The following is a 21,140-nucleotide window of genomic DNA, read 5'->3' as shown; positions in this document are numbered from 1 at the left end:
TTAGGATTGTAAATGTTTATAATTATTTGTCGATTAAAGTTTATAAGTGTCCAGAGACCTCCGTTATATCGTAAAGTCACTGTAACATGAAAAGTGTTACTTTTATCAGCGCTGTTCGGGATGGACCAATCACAGATGTCGTTGATTCCTGGAAATGGGTTATTTGAATTTTACTTTATAGTGTTTACAATAGCGTGTTTCCATTTGTATAGATGTTAGCGACTCTAAAAATTAATATTTTCACAGTATAAACGTTATTAATAATGAATAATATTAATATCAACACGTTCAGAGTGCGATTTGAACGCGGAGTCGTGCCTCCTGGCGGAACCGTCGCGTGCGTCTCATGGGAAGCGGTTATTAACTGGAAACATTTGTCGAGTTCACAGTGCAGTGTTGTCGACACATGATACGTCTGGAAAATGTCTTGAAATTGATCAATTCATAATCTGTCAGTCATTCCTCTAATGTTTTAGAGACGAACCACTAACTAGACACGCGCGAAGCTCAGAAGAAAGCGCGTTTGGTCTTGATTTTCTCCAGACACAGGTGAGTTTAGTTGAGTCATCTGGAAAGTTTTTGAGTTATTGTGATATGACTGTATTCGGACGTTATATTTGCTGTTTGGTGGCTGACTTTGTGTGTTATTGGGTCCTCGTTTTGAATGTTTATTTCTAGCTGCTTCCGTTTCGTTTTTGCAGAAACTGGGAGGAAGTTCTCTTGGGCGTGTTTCATATGTCCACTCTTCTTCCAATACACTAGCGGTTTTGAGTAGGATCTGAGCATGTAGTTCATGCTATAATAGTTTTAGACTGTAATAATTTAAAAGTATTGTCACCTCCTTCAGGCTTTGATATTTGGCGTATAAACGGGTGAATAAACACGTAAAGAAATGGTTAACTTTATTTGTAAAACACTACAAATGGTTAATTGGTTAACAGTAAGTTCTCTGACTATGTAATGAATGGGGGAAAACTAATATAAAGTTAAGTAAAAATGGACAAATATCGTATAACTCTTTTAATATGTCACTTTTTTAGGTAATGACAGTTTTAAATTGTAAACTTTACAGATTCTGTAAGTGTTTACATTTTCACTGTATTTTTACAGATTATTTAATTCACAGCTACCAGTTTTTTCTGTAAAAAAATCAAACAGGATTTTTACATTGCGCTTTTACATTGAAGGCATTTGTTGAACAGATGGTAAACATGAACTTTTACACATGCTTTTGTTTGTTTTTCAGGCTTGTGATGGTCAAACATGAGCGCTGAGCGGCAGAAGCGCAGAGAGGAGATTCAGAGAGCGCTGAGCTTCATCAAGTACGACAAACTATCAAACCCTGCAGCGGGAAATAAATACTAGATCGCTCTATTATTCTCAGACCAGATTGTTCATATCCGTTGCCGATTAGGCCAGGAGAAAGAAGATTCACCAACACGTTGTTTTTGTCAAAATGCTTTATCTCTGAAGCATGTTTCATTAGATTGTGCTTGTTTTAATGCAGTGAAGAAACTTCTTCAACTCTATTCTATCAGCGAACACTTTTAGTGCTTCTCAACTGGCTGGTCGTGGGCCAAAAATGAGTTTTCGCTTTGTTTTGATAGTAGATTGTGTTGGCATCCAATCAAAGTGTTTTGGCACCAATTCACACGTTATCTGGTCAAATGCGACAGATGTCAACATGTGCGGATTGTGTGAAACAAGCCAGTCGAGAAGCACTGATCTACAGTACTCTGTCATTCTCCACTATTACTCTTATCATTTTGAGTGACTGTTTTTATCCGTGTCTACAGATGTTCTCTGCCTTATCCGGACCCTGCAGGCTATGAGGTTGGAGGATATTCTGCACACAAATGCTAATCTGAATGAAGACACATTCGCAATATTTCACTATAGTTTAGCTGAGTAAACTCACTCAGACATTTAGCATGCTGGTACTGTTATTATAGCTCAAAACGAATGTTAAAAAGATTCATAATGAGCATTTGTTTGTTTCTTCTATCCCTGTTGCAGGGCTTTGTGGTTCAGCTGGTGTGTGATCTCTTGGACGAGGGCAATGCCGCGTTTCGAGAGGGCGAGTGGACTCAGGCGCGGGGTCATTTCAGCGAGGGCGTAAACGTGTCTCTTTACGCTAAGGCCGAGGCGCTTCACGTTCCCGACGCCCTGCTGGAGAGTCTGTACATCAACCGCGCGGCCGCACATCAGAACATGGTGAGTGTACCTGTGTTTGCAGACAAAAGTGTGAACTTGACTTGGGCGCAAAGTTGGAATATTGCATAAAACATTTTACAAATTTACGTTTCCATCCTGTGTTCAAGAGAACAAAATCGTCACTTCCTGGGAAATTGGTGCAGAATATCTGTAACAATAGGCTAATTAAAGTTGCTGCAATCGGGGAAGAAACTGTGGCTCTTTTTTCCTATATTATAAATGAGTTGCGTCTCAGAGCGGCAGACGAAATGCAGTGAACGCTGTCATGTTCTCTTGCGTTCGGATGCTGGTGTTTGAGAACGCAATCATGTGAGACACTTCTGGGAGGAAATTAAACCCAATTATTTTGATGACAGACTTTGGCTTAGGCATTTTAGAAAGACTGAACTAACATTTGTAATGCTGTTCGATGACATCGCTCTGCTGGTTTGTCCAGTTATGATTGCTCTGCTATTATGTAGTCACATTTTTATGATCACATGATTTGTTGAGGTAAAGTCACAATATTTTTTTTTCATAGTTTTTGCACGCCGTCTCATCGGTAAAAAAAATTATCCACCTCAAAAGTTTTTTTCACGTGCATTTTTTTAATGTATGCACATTTTTATGTTTTCCTTCAGTTTTTTTTAATGCAGTATCCCAAAATTTGCATAAAAATAGATGCCAGGGTCTCTAGACTCCGATTCGATCCTGATTTCTGCAGTTTTAGCTGTAAAGTTCCTGTTGGATGTTTCATATTTTATGTTGCATAATGAAAATATTGATTACTACTAGAAAATATTGATGACAAATGTTTTTTTTTGATGTCTTGACTTGACACACTTTTTAATTTAAAGATAGTAAATAAAACATGCATAACAATTGCATTAAAATGAATATATCGCAAACTTACTAAATAAGATCAACATTAAAAAATAAATCAACATTAAAAAAAATCAGAATAAAAATTAAATCTTTAAAATAAGTGGTTTATAGTTCATAGCAACTTCTTGATTCTTAATTCTCACAAATAAAGAAACTGTTAAAGCTCTCATTAATCTAGTAAGTCTGTGTGCTTCGAAGGGTATTTTTATTTGTCGTATAATCTATAAAGGTTCAGCCCTTTCGCCTCAGTATTCTCTGTTGCCTCTCGCCATGGGAAGACATTAAAAGCACAGACAAGAGTTCAGTGTTCAAGCTTTTTCAGAGGTTTATTGTTCAGCTAGTGTATATAAACTCGACGGCAGGAATACATTAGCGTCAATAAGTCATGCGCTGGGAAGCAAGGAATGTTAAAGGAACCAGGCGAGGATATCTCCAGACATGGATAAGGAGCAAGGACGGTATGATAGCAGGAAAAAGAGCGGATTGAGCATTTCCCAAGGTCACAGATCCCTCTCTAACTCCAGCTAGATGTGTGTGAACTGACTGAGGCCTTCAACAGACTGCCAGACGAGGGACACTGTAAGAACCAGACAGATTGAGGACTTCTAGATGTGGTCAAAATCCTCCCACTCATCTTTAGCGGGCTGTTTGTGCTCCATTTTAATTTTAGCCTGTTATATTAATGTACCTACTGTGAGAGTCTTTGTAGTTAAGTGGGTACTTGACCAACTCGGTCAAACCGAATTGTGAAATCTATGTCAACACTAGATCCAATTAATCAAATGTGTCTTGCTCTGCCACTCTTCAGAAAAACTAACAGCTGGATTTGTGAGGTTCGTGGAATTATGTTTAAAAAAAGTTTAACAAAATGTAAATGAGTCAATACATCATAATTCCTGCTTACATTCTTACACTGATTCACTATGGTAAGTCTATTATAAGTGTTTATATTTTAGACCTGTCGGGATTGTTTTCGCGGGAAAAAGTGTACATGCTTCACTCGCCCATGCGTGTCTCGTGTCTTATTGGTAAATAGAGAAAAGTTGATTCAGTTACTTTGACGCGTGTAAGATTAGTCGTCACAACGAGAGAGAAAGGTCGACATGGAGCCGATAAATCTCCAACCTCCGGAGAATCAACGGTTTAAAAAAATAGGTCGAACAGAGGCGAAAAGAGAACGAGACAGAGCTCGTAATAAAACAAGAATCAACATAAGCTTGGCTTTTCAAAGATGGTAAAGCTACAGTAAAGTCTTTAGCTAGTCAGCTTGAGATCTTTCTAAACTGGTTAAAAAGCATATTGCATATTACAAAAGCACAACCAAAACAATGTTCTTCTGCAAAATGCGTGCAGTTCGGGGGTTTTTAACCACTAAAAAAGCCAAAAGTTATATGGTGTACCTTTGTAGTGTAACTTTAAATTATATAAATTCATATTTTCTGAATGCCGACAGTAAATGAGAAAGTATTATAGTGTGTGTATTTCTATTTTTAAAAATATAAAGGTAAACGCTAAAATACTTAGTTTTAAATGCCATTCACCTTCTTTGTTTATCAGTTCTGTCTAATTATAAAACGGACAGTAAACTAGTGAAGACGGAGAATGGGAGCTCACGCACATGCTGTCAAAATAAAAGCCAGCTTCCGACACTTATCGGCCAAATAGAAAAAATTCTAATATATCGGTCACGCACTGATCACCAATGAGTGTATAAGTGTGTTGTATTTTCTCTTTCAGGGTGAGTTTGACAGCGGGGTCAAGGACTGCGAGCGCGCGCTGGAGGTGTGTAAAGACAGCGCTAAAGCGTTATACCGTAAAGCCGTGTGTCTGAAGGAGTCTGGGAAACTGAGAGAGGCGTATGACTGCAGCGCTGCGTGTCTGCTGGCCTCACCGCAGGTAAACGGCATCAATATATAGGGAAACGTTGCTGCTCATTAATGTGTATTTTAAAGGAATTTAGTGTACAACTAATAGTATTTAAAATTATTTTAAATATGTAATAGTATTTAAAATTGTAATTATTATGTACAGTTATTTTATCTAGATTTTTACTGTATTTTATACTTTGCAAATATGTATTTTTATTTATCCAATGGGGAAAAAAACTAAATTAAGCCATTTCACACTATTCAATAATCTCTAAAAGGACAAATATTATTATATTTATTGGTTTATTTTTAATCTATACAGCTCAACCCTTATTAGTATTTGTATAAATTAAACTAAATATATAAATGTGACATTTAAAGCTGTATGTCCCATTTTAAGACTCATTTAAATCATTTAAACTAGAATAAATAGACACAATTAATACACAGTGAATGGAAAAAAAAAAACAGTAAAATGTTTAGCAATTTCAAAATTATTTGTGTTTATGAAATTAAACTTAAGTAAATGGTTAACTGGCGTAACTGTTGCTGCTCATTAATGTGTGTTGATATATTGGTGCTAAATAAACGTGATTCAATCTCTTCTGTTAAGTAATTTAGTGAAAAAGTAGTATTATTTTTTTACATTTGTAATATTATTTAATATGCAATATTATTTACCATTTTAATTTTGTACAATTATTCAACTAAATTTTACTGTATTTTATACTTTTAGTCCAGTTTATGTTTTCCAATGGGAAATAAAACACACTTAAACCATTTCATACTATTCAATATCACTAAAATGCCCAAAGTTATTATATTTGTGTATTTCTTTATTTTGTAATCTATATTACTCAACCCCTTTTCATAGAGTTTATCTAAATGTATAAATGTGACATTTAAAGCAGCACAATAATTAAAAACATTTCAGTTAGACTAAATTAATACACAGTAGAAATAAATACATAGGATTCAAAAATATTCAGCAATTTCAGAATGACAAATATTTAAGAAATTGAACTGAAATAAACGGTTAACTGGCATAACTGGGAATATTATTTATTAAATATGTATATTAAGAAAATTACTTATAACATTATTTATAACGAAAATCAGGAATGATTGTAAATCTCTGGGATATGTGTCTAATAAACAGATAAATGAACTTAATCTTCTGGAGCATTTTCAGTGTTTAGCTGCGCATTAGTTAGTGTTCTTGTCAGGGTTTTCAGTGACGTTTTCGGTGTCTTTCTCAGGATCAGACGGTCAGTAATTTGTCCCAGGAAATCGCAGCCAGTCTTGGCCTGAAAAACAGAAAAGCGTACGTCAGTTCTCAGGTGAGTACCCAGAATTCCCTGCATGACACGTTTTCAAACGTTATGTTTCAGTGCAACAAAGAAATCCTTCATGAAGATAATCATATTATCGGACAGATTTATTTGCATAATATTTTCTCTTTATTATTCTGTCTCAGAGTGGGAAAGCGTCAGGATTTGAGGACGACGGGCTCGTATCTCCACCTTTAGATGAGGCAGGACTTCATTCAAAAAACAAAATCAACATGTTAAACTCTAATCAGCAGTGCATGAATTTTGATCTGTGCGTTGCAGCTCAGCTGAGTAGATTAAGACATTCTCCCTCTCTCCTGTGTTTTGTGTTTGTTTGCAGACATCGTCGGTTGAGCTGGAGAAAGTGGCTGACTCTGCAGGTACTTAAAGACACATTTATTATGTTCAGAATATCATGACACTCTGTGTGAAATGCAGGGAGTGCAGCATGTTTTCCTGTAGCTCAGATAGTGAAGAGCAGCGCTAGATACACCAAGGTCTTTGGCTCAATCCCCAGAGAAAGCATGAGCTGATGAAATACTTTGAAGGCAATGCGAGTCGCTTTGGTTAAAAGCGTCTGCCAAAAAGCATAAGATCTCACTGGTTAACTTGCAATAGCTAACATTAACTAACAATGGTGTTAGATTAGGACTAACAGATTCGATAGAGTTATTGTTTAATGTTTGTTTATGTTTACTAGGGTAAACTTATGTTAATAAATGATGTGTAAATGCATACTACAGTTCCAAAAGAAAATCAGAAATTAGTACTTTTATTCAGCAAGGACACATTAAATTGATCTAAAGTAAAGACATTTGTAATGTTACTAAAGATTTTCTTTTTGAACTTCATCTTTATCAAAGAATCCTGAAATAGTAAAATGCATCAGTTTCCACAAAAATATGAAGCAGCACAACTGTTTTCAACATTGATGATAGGATTTCTTACCATTATAAATGTTAAAAGCGGTTCTAGTTTCTTGAGCATCAAATCATCATATTAGAATGATTTCTGAAGCATCATGTGACACTGAAGACTGGAGTAATGATGCTGAAAATTCAGCTTTGATCACAGGGATACATTACATTTTAACATATATTCACACAGAAAACACTTATTTTAAATTGTAATAATATTTCACATTATTACTGTTTTTACTGTATTTTTGATCAAATAAATGCAGTCTTGATAAACAGAAGAGACTTATTTCAAAAATATGTTTTTCCATAAACATCTTATAAGCACACAAAATCTTGACCCATATTTTTATCTGACTGCAAAAAGTTAAGGTGCTATTACACAAAATGTAAATAAAAATACAACATAATTTATTTCTGAAATAATGATAGAGACAAACATGCTGCATACAGTTCCACATGCCATTTTTATACAAAAGAAGTATAGTACGTAGTGTACAGTATATAAGTGTTTCTTTTTTAAAATCTGTTTATTGAATAGGATACAGGAGAATAGATGAAATTAAAAAATATTGTTCCCCCACCCAATAAAAAAATAAATAGTGATAATTAAACAACGTAAAAAAAGAGTATAAATAATAATAATAATAAAAAAATAAAAATCTCAATACATAGTGTAATAGAAAGTATGTCAATCATAATGTCTCAAGCAGTGTTGAGAAAAGTTACTTTTAAAATAATGCATTACAATATTGCGTTACTCCCCAAAAAAGTAACTATTTGCATTACTTAGTTACTTTTTATGAAAAGTAATATGTTACATCACTTTTGGGTTACTGGCTGGGCTTGCTGGTTTCTTTTTTTCTTCTTCTATTTTTCTAAATCTATTTATGCCAAATATTAAGACCCTTTCACATCAACAGGAAAGTGAATAAGCCTCAGGCAGAAGGAAATGCATATTTACGCATGTACAGTACAGGGCGCCGCTCAAACAAACCTCTCAGCTTCTGCAATTCTGGATTAAAGAAGAATAGGGTACAGAAGGAAGGAAGTTCAACTCTCTTATTTCTAAATCTCAGTCATTTTTGCTTAGTATGGTTGAATTAGATCATTGAAGGTCAGACTTTGGTTAATAAAGTGAGATTAAATACATAAAGTGTATTTGTGTAATTGAATATAGTTAATTCAAAAATTTTTGCCTATAATTCTGAGATTGCATTTGACTGTTTTTATTCAATTTGAGTATTACTGAATGTTTCCGTGCGCGTGAGATGAGTAAATGCATGTTCACATTTAGTCTAGAACTACAATAACCATCATGCTTACACACATCGCACACACTATTTCTCTCAACATGGGGACAGGAGAGCTGTCAGTCAATAAATGTGAACAAGTAACTAGTTACTTATTTGAAAAAGTAGCATAGATATTTTGTTGTAAATTGAAAGAGTAATGCGTTACTTTATTAGTTACTTGAAAAAGTAATCTGATTATGTAACTCAAGTTACGCCCAACACTGGTCTAAAGTATACAATATATGTTGGATCGTTAAGTACGCAAGTGTTTCTGTTAAACTCTGCTGTTGATCGTGTGTGTGTTCAGTATTGTCGTCTCCTCTTGACAGCGGGTTCGTCTGAATGGCCGTCTCCTGTGTTACCGGCCCCGGTCCCCGTGAGCGACTCCCATGAGGCCCTGGGCCTGTCGGTGCCCGTGTCTCAGTCGCTGGAGGACAACGACCTGATGGGAGACGAGCTGGACCGTCTGCTGGACTGCATGTCCAAAGAGGAAGACACACCGCAGGTGAGGGCACTGAATATGAATATGAAACCGTGTGTTTGTGATACAGCTTATAGTTACCAGTTGAATCTTTCCTGTTTGGCACTCAGAGTGGAGTCGTTCCCACTGGCCTGGTGTGTTTCTCGTCTCCGTCTCCTCGTCTTCCTCCCGCGTTCTTCTCCTCCGTCGGGAGTCAGTTGAACTCTCTGGACTCTTTCACTAAACCTGAGATGAACTCCTGCTCCACCCTGGACGCATTAGACTCCATCTGTCCGTCCACAGACGCTGTTTCCCTGCAGCGCCCTCTGGTGGTGGGAGGAGACGTGCTCGACTCGCTGTCTGAATTCAGTCTGCCAGGTCCATGATTACTGTATTACCTACTAGACATTTATACTTTATTTTGATGGCCCCTTTTCAGCACTTTGTTGACTAAAGGGGCTTTTGCACCGGATAGTTATAGGATCTAGCCATCAGAATGGTTCCCCGAGAACTAATGGTTCCCGTAGGAACGTTTTGCTGGTTGCATTCGCACGCTTGTTGTTCTGACCTTTATTTTGACAGCGCTGAAAACGCCAGTGCTCGCATTCTCTGTGTTCATTAGTTTACGATCTGTCTAACAGTCATGTTTAATACTTTACTAGATAGAACTGTTATACATAGAAAGTAGACAGTAATGAAAGTTATTAGTGTATGCCCTGTGGTTGATGTCCAGTGTTGCTGAGCAGAAATACATAATCATGTTTCACTCGGTCCCCTCAAAGTCTTGTTGGATTTTCTCCTCAGCGTAAAGGTTAAGAGGTCCATCTATCACTGTTTTCTTTGTTCGTAGAGTTGGTTTCTGGAATAAATATATAGATTATAATCTGTGTTTTCACAGCCTTTTTAAAAGTGGCGGGTGCTGGTGTTTCGTTTCGTCAGCCAATCAGCGAACACTAACATCACGGATAGTTCCTATAGCGCTGGTTTAGAGCGACTCTGAAGTAGGAGTAAAGTAGTTCCTCCAAAAGGAGATACTAAAATCATTCCTAGTTCCTGATCACGCCAAAATCCGGGAACTTCCGCCAATAGTTCTAGGAACTATGAAAAGGTTCCTCTGGTGCGAAAGCCCCTTCAAAGTAACATTGCAACTACATGTCAACTAACTCTCATTAGAGTATTAGGAGACTGTCTGCTTAATATCTGCTAACTCTTCGTTTCATAGTTATTTGCAACAGAAGTGAATCAGTCAATCAAAACTAACTTTAGCTGGACAATAACTTTCTTCTAGAGCTGCTGTAAAGCCAAAACAATCTCTGTTACTGTAATTTCCTATTATCACTGTAAAGCTGCTTTGAAACAATCTATATTGTTAAAAGCGCCATATAGATGAAGTTGACTTGACTATTGTGATGGTTCTCCAACAGACATTCTACTGACTATAAGTAACTTTACAACTAATACTACTAATACTCTAATGAGAGTTAGTACACATGTTGGTGCAACGTCACTTATAGTCAACAGAATGTGTTAAAGGGACCATCGATAGTAGTTTAAAAATAGTTTACCAAAGTTAATGCAAAAAAAATTAAAATAATTACATTTTGAGATTGCCAAAGTTTCAAGAACTTAATGTTTTTTTTCACCAATGAATTTGCATTTGTGATCGTTATATTCTTCAGCATTATCTACTTGATATGAAATCTTGAACTTGAGAGACTTAGAAAAATTATTCATATGACTTTTTAAGATTTGATTAATCTCTAGAAATAACACTTATCAAATTTCCTCTTATATCCAGATTTTCAGAGACTGGGAACAAATTAATTAATTCTGCTGTGTTTATTTCTCTGTCAGGTGGGAAAGTCTGTCGTAGTTTTCTGCCGTCGGTCAAACTGACGAACTCTTCTCATATGGTGAGCGTGACGCTTCTGACTGCTGATGATATGAACGCATTAGAGCATCTCTGTTTAACCTGAGAGAGAGTTTGTGTGTGTGTGTGTGTGTGTGTGTGTGTGTGTGTGTGTGTGTGTGTGTGTGTGTGTGTGTGTGTGTGTGTGTGTGTGTGTGTGTGTGTGTGTGTGTGTGTGTGTGTGTGTGTGTGTGTGTGTGTGTGTGTGTGTGTGTGTGTGTGTGTGTGTGTGTGTGTGTGTGTGTGTGTGTGTGTGTGTGTGTGTGTGTGTGTGTGTGTGTGTGTGTGTGTGTGTGTGTGTGTGTGTGTGTGTGTTACAGAGGAACGGCTCCACACTTTCCTGTCTATCCAAGAACCCACTGGAGCAAACACATGAATTTGCTCAAGCCTGCAGCAGCTGCTTCACTTCTACAGGTGATTCACATCTATCTATCTATCTATCTATCTATCCATCTGTTTTTCATCTATCCATCCATCTGTTTCTTATCTATCTATCCATCCATCTCATATTGGATATGATATTCATGTTCTGTTAATGAATGTGATATTCTGTTATTTTAAAAGTAATGCTACTTTGCTTGTTACTTGAAAGTAATCTGATTACGTAACTCGCGTTCTCTGGCTTTAACTCACCGGGTCTGTGTGTCTCTCTCAGGTCCAGGTGTGCTGGATTTTGAGTTCAGGTCTGATGTGAACCACAGCTGTCAGAAGGATCTTCTGCTGTGCCGGCGAAGGGGCGGAGCTAACTCACCCTGGAGGCGAATCCGGCCCCGCCCAACTCGCAACAACTTCCAGGCCGCCTTCGTGCTCTGCAGAGGTGCGTCACATGTCCAGGGATTTAATTAACTAGTACTAGTAATTAATGTAGTTAAATCCTCCCTATGTGTGTGTGTGTGTTTAGAGGTGTTGGAGAGTCAGGTGTGTAAGTACGGTGAGGGCTGTACGTTTGCATATTGTCAAGAAGAGATTGACGTGTGGACGCAGGAGAGGCGGGGCTTACTGGTCCGAGAGCTGCTCTTCAATCCACATGGAACCAATGAGAGACAAGCACTCAGCGTCATCACACTCCTGAACACACACACGGGCATGTTCATGTTCCTCTGTGAGGTAACAACACACACAATTTGTGATGAAAATTAACGATTTGATACCAGGCTTGAGATTTTTACTGATGGATTTATTCCTCAGTTGAAAGAGTCTTATAATGGGGTGTTACTGATATAAAGTGAGTGCTTTACACTACAAGGATAAAAAAAAAAAAAAAATTCATTAGGTAATCATGAGAGATGCATAAGAAATAAAAAATAACAATAAAAGCTAAGAATAAAAAAATATATATATATTTTAAATGTGTTAAAAATAAAAATAGGATTTATTTAGCTATAGTTTTTGTCCTTTAAATTTAGTCAAACAGTTCTTGTCATATTCATTAATATTAGTCAGTTTTAAACTAACAAAAGCTAAAATTGCATCTAATTTTAGTCAATGAAAACATTTGTTTGAAGAAAGTGCAAAATAAAACTATATATTCAAAACCTTTATATATTAATTAAATCGTCATTTAAATGTGTATCAACACAAACATATTGTTTTGTTAAAACTTAATGAGATTGAAATAAGATATAATAAAATTATTGACTATGATTGGATTATTACAAACATTCTTTTTGATTCTAGATGTTCTTCCAAAAAAATTGTTTGTTCATTAATAATATTTTGCCATGTTTTGCTTGTCATATTTGGTCAACATCATGTTTTAACTAATGCATTTAAGTATTGTGATTTTCATATTATCATTGACAAAAAAAAAAAAAAACATTGTTAATGACCACTTTAATGAAATTAGCACTGAGCCTTATGTAGGACAAAACAGCTTTTTCTAGAGCACTTACACTTTGTATCAGGTAAGTGACATCATTTTACACAGATAAATATTTATTTAGGCAAAACTAAAGTGTAAATAATGACCTGGATCAGTGCTGTGGATGTTGAGTCGTGTGTTCCTAATGGCTAACGCTTCTCTGTGTGCGTCTCTGTTGTGATGCTGTCCTTCATCAGGCCTGTTTTGACTGTAAACCCAGAATGATCAGCAGACGCTGGAAGGAGAATCCAGCCGTGTGTGCCAATCTACAAACACAACATCAGTTCGACAAGAAGAAGTACGTGAGAACAACATCCATCCATCCATCCATCTATTGGTTTCATTATTGTTCCATCCATCCATCCATGTGTATATATTATAGATAAAGCATCTCTGAGTGTGTGTGTCTCTGTCTGTCAGGTGTTTGGTTCACGTGGTGAAGAGCAGCGCTGTGAGTTACAGTAAGATCCGAGCGCTGAGTCCTCACTGTCAGTTTGACGTGTGTCGTCATGAGCTCAGTCTGGGCTGTAAGAGGGAGGACGGCTGCTGCTTCGCTCACTCGCTCATCGAACTGCAGATCTGGATCCTGCAGAGAGACTCGGGTACACACACACACACACACTCACACACACACACACACACACACACACACACACACACACACACACACACACACACACACACACACACACACACACACACATTAGAGACTCTAGTACACAAACACATACAGGAGATCTCACACACACACACACACACACACACACACACACACACACACACACACACACGCGCACACACACATTAGAGACTCTAGTACACAAACACATACTGGGGATCTCATACACACACACATACACACACTCACTGGAGATCTCATACACACAAACACACACATACTCACTGGAGATCTCATATACACACACACACACACACACACACACACACACACACACACACACACACACATACACACACACACTCGCATTAGTGACTCTGGTACACAAACACATACCGGAGATCTCTCACACACACAGACACAGATTAGAGACTCTGGTACACACACACACACACACACACACACACACACACACTGGAGATCTCACATACACCCACACATTAGAGACTGTTACACAGACACATACTGGAGATCTCACACACACACACACACACACACACACACACACACACACACACACACACACACACACACACACACACACACACACATACACACACACACTCGCATTAGAGACTCTGGTACACAAACACATACCGGAGATCTCTCACACACACAGACACAGATTAGAGACTCTGGTACACACACACACACACACACACTGGAGATCTCACATACACCCACACATTAGAGACTGTTACACAGACACATACTGGAGATCTCACGCATACACACTCACTACATTTACACACCTGTTATTGACATGCGACATAAAAAAATAACATGGCACAAAAAAAGTTAAAAAATGCACAAACGTGACATTTGAAGTGGGACAAAAAACATTATTTTAGTCAAGTATCTGTATATACTCAATTGTTTTATTGTTTTATGTTTTATTGACTTTCCAGCATTATTACAATTGATAAAAAAACTGAATTATTTTACTGTTACAATGAAACATAAATACTAAATAGACCAACAATTTAAAATAGAAAATCATTTTAGAGCCAAAGTTTAAATATACAAATTACCAATCTAAAATATTATAAACATGATCTGCATTTATTCATTCATCATTTTCAACACAGTGTGCTGTGATGTTTGATATTGGTCTTTTCTTTGAGAGTTTAAAAACGAGTTTTTGCACAATAATGATTGACAGGATTGTGTTTCATCTCTTTTTTTCTGGCAATTTTTTTATTGCTATGAATTCAAAATTTGTTTACAAGAGAATGGAAATATCTTAAAAAAATACAGACAAATTAATACTTTATCAAAATAAATAGTACTATGACAATAATACTTATAATAATGACAATTAAGACATCAGTTATGTATGTAATAATAGAAAAGAAAATGCATATATCACAATTATACAGTCTTTTTTCATTGACCCGTTCATGAAATGTTTTGCAGCACTTGTATACCTGTATTTGCTGCTGAACAATTGTGATTCGGATCTCAATACCAGCTGTAAACCAGCCCAAGTAGTTCAGAATAAATGACTGTTTAAATGGATGTTTTATGTTTGAGGTGCTGCATTACATCAGATAAACTCACCAAACTTCATCTCTCTGTGTTTAGGAATCAGCCATGAAGAGATCGTGCAGGAGTCCAAGAAACACTGGAACAAACAGCGTGTGAGTCTCTTCTCAATTATTACATAACGTTAATGTAATCTCTAAAAAATTTATTCAATAATTATCATTATTTATTCAGCCTGGTGCTGTTCTAAAGTTGTATGAGGAAATGTTCTTCTCAAAACATGTTTATTAGATTTTAATTTAGATTAGTAATTTGTGCTTTTAAAATGTTGCTCTATTTTATTTTTGGTCTTTTAATATTGATGTTTCATTGTAACAACTAAATAATTCAGTGTTTTTATGACAATTTTCCTTAAAGGTGCAGTGTGTAATGTTTAGCGGCATCTAGTGGTGAGGTTGTGAAGTGGAAGTGATGTCGTCTGAGACAGCAGAGAGTAGCCAGTTCAGCAATGAGGTTTCTTTACAATGATAAACTAACAAATTAGGTTTACTTAATTATTCAGTAAAACGATATGTTATTGCAAATATTATTGTTAATTGTTCATCATTGTGTCAGTGTTTTATTCGCTGACTTTAGCTAGCTTCAATGCATGAAGAACAATATAGTGATGAAACACGGCCACTGTTCAGGGCCACTGTAGAAACATGTCATGTAAGCGGACCCGCGGTGTGTGTAGAGAGAAACGGCTCATTCTAAGGTAATAAAAACATAACGGTTCATTATGTAGGGGCTTTATACAGCACTGAAAACATAGTTATGTATATGATATAGCATTTCTGTCAACAGATCCTCCTAAATATTACACAATGCACCTTTAATACCTGTAATGATGCTTAAATGCCAATAAAACATACCATTATTTAATAACTGCGAGAAAAACATTTTGTAAAATTTCTCCATTTGTGCTCCGCAAAAGAAGGTCATACAACTTTAGAAGAGCACCAGGGTAAGGAAACAATGATAAATGGTAATTTATTAAATTTAGTTGGTCTTCCAACTCTTCTGGAGGCAGATGATTGGGTTTAGCGACAGAGAATAAATGACATGTGATTTATTATTTAGTGAAAATTATTTAGTGACTTTTCACGTTGCTCATGTATGGCGTGAGTCTTGTTTTATTTTATTTTAGGTGAATTATCCTTGAAATGCTTAGTGTTAGAGGTTTGATCTCTGTGAACAAGTTCTAGTCATGACTTAGTAAACAGCACTAATTAGTACTTAGACTGTGTCATAATGCATGTAGTGATCAACTCTTTCTGTCTCTCTTCATCAGCCTGTGATTGTGGCTTCACGATCACCAAACAAAATCACTGCTGCCAAATCAAAAAGTCCAATCAGAGCAGAGCAAACGAATGGGAAGGTGCAGGGAACAGGAAGTGGTGACGCAGCTGAGGGCAAAGGTCACGAGCTGGAGCTGATGCTGAAGTTCGTGTGCGGTCAGTGCTGGAGAGACGGGCTGGTCAGCGAACCGGACCGAGCGCTGAAGTACTGCACCGCTAAAGCCCGACACAGGTGCAGATGGACACACACACACAGAGAGACGCCACATCTAAACACACACACCAGCCGTGTCTCACTCTCATCCTCTGTCTGTCTCTCTTCAGCTGGACCAAAGACAGGAGGGTTTTACTGGTCAAGTCTCACGAGAGGAAGAAGTGGGTCTCAGTGCGACCTGTGCCCTATGCCAAGACCTTTCCTCAACAATACGACGTGAGTGAAAACAACTCCTTTACTCTGTTTGATGAACAGATGAGATGAGGTTAGTTGACCTGCTGGACTCTGTACTGTTCTCTACATGATATACTTGTACGAGGGCTGACCCCTAATAATCGACTTACCGTTAGTCGACTTGAAGAGGCTTAGTCGACCAACATTTTATTAGTCGTTTAGTCTGGAAAAAAAAAAAAACTTGAAACAGTGGTGAAATCACGCAGACTGTAACGGACAGATCGTTAATGCCATGAAATCCAAACATTTGTCTATCATTTATCGACCTCAAATATATCACTTGAAACATGTATGTAACAGCACTTTACAAGTCTGCTCGCTCTAATGTTAACCTAGACGAATGTGCACTGTTATTCGGCGTGTGTGGAGAGCGCGCAGATAAGAGTAGTTCAAACTGTAAAGGGTCTACTTTTATTTTTGTACACTCACAATAACAACAAAACGTTGTGCTTTTGTGAAATAATGGCGCTTTCAGTCGATTCGGTCTGAACTTGAGTGCATCACATAAATTAACCAAAACTCAGTGTATACTTGCCTCACAGACATGAGAAATATATCTATAGAAAGCTTGAATTTTTTTTACATTTGAATTATTTGAAAAATATTCTCCGATTACGAATCCGTTTGAAATGCCTGTCCACTACAGCGGAGATGACGAGTCAGCATCGTTGACTTCATCTCTGCAGCCCAAAACACAGAAAACATTACCAATAAATTATTCAAATGTTTAGACAGTCTCATTCTGGGTTTTTTTTTTTTTTCTCGACACATTTATAATCATTACATTTGCCGGTGCGCTGTGGCAAGCTTTATGTTTGAATTTGTGCACTGATTAGGCTATATGTATTTTATACAGGCAATTAGTGGCGCATTATTATGATCTATGGCTTGTTAATATAAATGCGCGATTAGTCGACTAATGGCTTAAATGAACAACTACTAGTCGACTAGAAAAATCACTAGTCGAGGGCAGTCCTAACTTACTGTTATAAACTCATAGTATGGAGGACCATATTATTACTAATGGAAAACTAGTGAAATACCAAGTCTAACAGTCAATCTATTATATTTAATAAGGCTGCTGAAACTGTGAGCTCTTGGCGTCTAACACTGAATGTTTCCCCACAGATCTGCATCCATGTGCTGAAGCAGCGTAAATGTCATTACATCGGGAACTGTTCTTTCGCTCACAGTCCGGAGGAGAAGGAGCTGTGGACGTACATGAAGAACAACGGCTGTGAGCGTCAAACCAAACACACAGTCGACACTGATGTGTATTCATGCGCTGAAAGCTCAAGTCACACACTATCCGTCCTGTGTAGTGTGATAGATGAGGATTAGTGTCAGGGCTGATTGATTTAGGGGGGAAAACAAATTGCAGTTTTTCTGATAAAAATATTTTATTTACCTGCAAAGTTGTTCAGAATGAGGAGATCTAACATGTATGAATGATGGATGTATGTGCGAAATATAATATACAATCATTTAAACACACTTAAACCATGATAGTTCCTCAAGTTTTGCATAGACCTCTGGGATGTAGAGTCAAACAGAACCACAACTTTTCATTCTGATATTCCTCTTTAACCATTTTTAATAGCTGATAAAAGTTGATTGGTGTCAGTCATGTTTTTAAATAATCACAGAGTTCTTATGGAGATGATGTGATTACTCAGCGCTGTTTACAGTAAGCTTTGTTGTCGTGTTTCTATGTAAATATGCGCTAGATGATCGTCTTTGACCGTTGCACCATGTCTCGCAGCTTTTTCAGCCGCCTTTTCCGTTCATCAGCGCTGCGGCTCAGCAGTTGGATACGGTTATGCACGTCTCGTGTTTTGAAGAGCAAAAACATGTCCTGTTTGATCATCCCCTTAATGTCTGTCACTCAAACCTCAAAACATTTTGTCAAATTGAGCAGATAATGAAACTAAAGCACTTCTCCTCATGTGGGCGGATGAATACAACCGTAGGGTGTTTAAAGGTCACTTCAGATTACTGACATCACAGAATTTACTGGTATTTTGGAGATGATGTGTTACCAGTAAAAACCCAGAACGGCATTGCTTGTGTGAACAGCGTATTTGTGTGTTTACTAGAGGAGGAACGATAATCTCATGTCACGATTCGATACATATGACGATACTGAACTCACGATACGATATTATTGCAATATTCCAAGACATATGATAAAAGGTTGGTAAAATGTTGATTTAAAATGCTAAATTTGATATTACATTGTGGGTGTAAATGAATAGGCTTGGACTTGGTGCTGGAAACCCAAAGCACAGGACAATAGAGACACCAGAATAACAATATTCATGATTCTGAAGCTCAAAATACAGTATTTTAGACCAATATGTTTGCACTCTTTCACTGACTACATATATTTAAAATAATATAGGCCACTTTTTACTGGTAAACTTAAGACATTTGGCATTATCAGGACCCAAAAATATTCCCCCATTGCATTATTATACATTGTATTCAACATTGTTTAATGTAGTACTGACACTAAAACTCTGAAAACTTGTTTCTTTCTCTCATTTTTATTTTGGGTTAACTATCCACAATACACATTGCCACTATCTATGATACATATTGTTGAAATTGTGACATAATATATTGTTACACTCCTAGTGTTTACCGGTAAAGTCATTATGGTAACTTTATTGTAATTTACTGGGATTGGAGTGTGAAAGGGGCTATAGTCTGAATGAATGATTGGTTTAATTGAGTTCACATGCTCTCTGCTGCAGTCACAGACGTCCAGCAGGTGTTTGACGTCTGGCTGTCCAATCAGAACAGAGCGTCAGATGGCACCTCACCGCCTCAGCCAATAGAAGAGAAGCAGATCACCATGCCGACAGACTTTGCAGAACTCATGGTATGTGTTTACTCTTGCCGTTCTCATGTTTACTGTCCTCCACGTGTGCTAATGGAGTGTGTTTGTTGGTGTAGCAGGACAGTTTCTACTGCCCTCTGTGTGGGAAACACAGTAACAGCGATCGGCAGTGGCAGCAGCACATCTCCTCAGAGAAACACAAGCTCAGGGTGTTCAGCGGAGAGGGAGAGGACGAGAGTCTGACCTGGTCCTATCGCTTCCCTGGACCCTGTTTCTCCATCTGTCCCAGGTACACCATCACCAGTCTTCATCAAGTCAATGAACATCATCCTGGTCAGAGTAAACCAGCTCCCCTCATCTGTCATTAGTTTGAATAACCAAACTATTCAAAGTAACGACAGAATATTACTTTGAATATTCAATATTGATAGTGAATTAATATTAATTGTGACTCATGGTACGTTTACACAACAACGATATGCTTAAAACGGAGAAGTTTTTTCTTTAATGTTTTCCCACGTGCAGACGACACTGTTGTCAAAACGATCCCCGTTCACACGGATCTGCGAAAACGACTAAAAACGCTGTATTCTGCTGCCAGGCCAGTAGATGGCGATGAAACACTATAGACTGAACACGTAATACACATGTGCATGATGTCAGCGTCTTCAGAGATTTGCGTTTTTAACGTTTTCACAAACTTGCACTTTAAAACCCGTTTTCAAAACTTTCCATCCAAAACGCTGTTGTCGTGTAAACGAACAGCCAAAACGCATAATAAGTTTTACGTTTTTAGTTGAAAACGGTGTTGTGTAAACAGCCCCTCAGTCAAGTGTCGTTTGATCAGTGAAGGTGTTTTTTTAACAGCTGTCATTAGCAGTGATCTTTGTCCTCATTGGCGGTGGTGTTTGATTGACAGGTCTGATGATGGTTGTGCTGATGGCATGAGTTGTGACTTCGCTCACAGCGAGGAGGAGCTTCAGGAGTGGCACAAACGGAGGGATTTTCTGCGCTGGACGTTGGACAAAGCCAGAGCCGACAAGCTGATTTCCCCAGATGACAATAACTTTGGGATTTACAACTTCCTGCTTCAGAAATAAACAAACAAGCTCACATTTGTACTGTGTCTGAGAGTTTGATCAGCTGAGAGTCACTGCAGGTCCTGATGAGTGTTCCCATGTTTTAATGAACGGATCTTTTTCTTCATGTTGCTTAAGTCGAGAATCTCTGCTGAGAAACAGCTGGATGCAGTTCAATACATTAGTTTGACTCTGGAGTGAATCTGGATCTTTTGAACTGCTGTTGGTTATGTTCATTCTGTTCATACACTGAATAAACGTTTCATCAGTTAGACAACGATCAGGACACTTTGTCTTTCAGCTGTTGATCTGCATGCAGGATTTGTCCAGGACTTCAATAAGATGAGCACAGAAGTGTTATTTTTGTAAGTTTGTTTTCTTCTTACGTTAATTCACTGTTTACACAAGAAAATTAAGCGGTAAACATTTTGACCTTTGTATTATGTTAAACATTATTTTATGAATTATGTTGAATTGTTTTAGTATCTGTTTTTATTTGAATAAATGAATGGAATGTATGTCTTCTCATGTTCTCTTTTCTGAACCCA

At 37.4% G+C, this 21,140-nt stretch overlaps 1 protein-coding gene across 1 annotated transcript; it reads left to right on the top strand.

Annotated features, from left to right (window-relative positions):
* Nucleotides 1-127: 127 nt before the first annotated feature.
* On the top strand, nucleotides 128-21,110 carry zc3h7ba (zinc finger CCCH-type containing 7Ba). Its single transcript, XM_079880812.1, has 23 exons — nucleotides 128-549; nucleotides 1,247-1,322; nucleotides 1,797-1,833; nucleotides 2,017-2,214; nucleotides 4,816-4,974; nucleotides 6,206-6,286; nucleotides 6,424-6,480; nucleotides 6,618-6,657; nucleotides 8,819-8,994; nucleotides 9,081-9,327; nucleotides 10,804-10,862; nucleotides 11,179-11,272; nucleotides 11,514-11,675; nucleotides 11,760-11,965; nucleotides 12,917-13,017; nucleotides 13,140-13,321; nucleotides 14,983-15,038; nucleotides 16,217-16,455; nucleotides 16,548-16,653; nucleotides 17,800-17,908; nucleotides 19,428-19,555; nucleotides 19,630-19,802; nucleotides 20,433-21,110. The coding sequence occupies exons 2-23, from the start codon at nucleotides 1,264-1,266 to the stop codon at nucleotides 20,611-20,613; spliced, it is 2,850 nt and encodes a 949-aa protein (XP_079736938.1). The 5' UTR covers nucleotides 128-549; nucleotides 1,247-1,263; the 3' UTR covers nucleotides 20,614-21,110.
* Nucleotides 21,111-21,140: the final 30 nt, after the last annotated feature.

Source organism: Squalius cephalus (assembly GCF_949319135.1).
Source record: "Squalius cephalus genome assembly, chromosome: 1".
In the NCBI taxonomy this organism is placed as follows: Eukaryota; Metazoa; Chordata; class Actinopteri; order Cypriniformes; family Leuciscidae; genus Squalius; species Squalius cephalus.
This window is presented reverse-complemented; position numbering and strand designations above follow the sequence as displayed.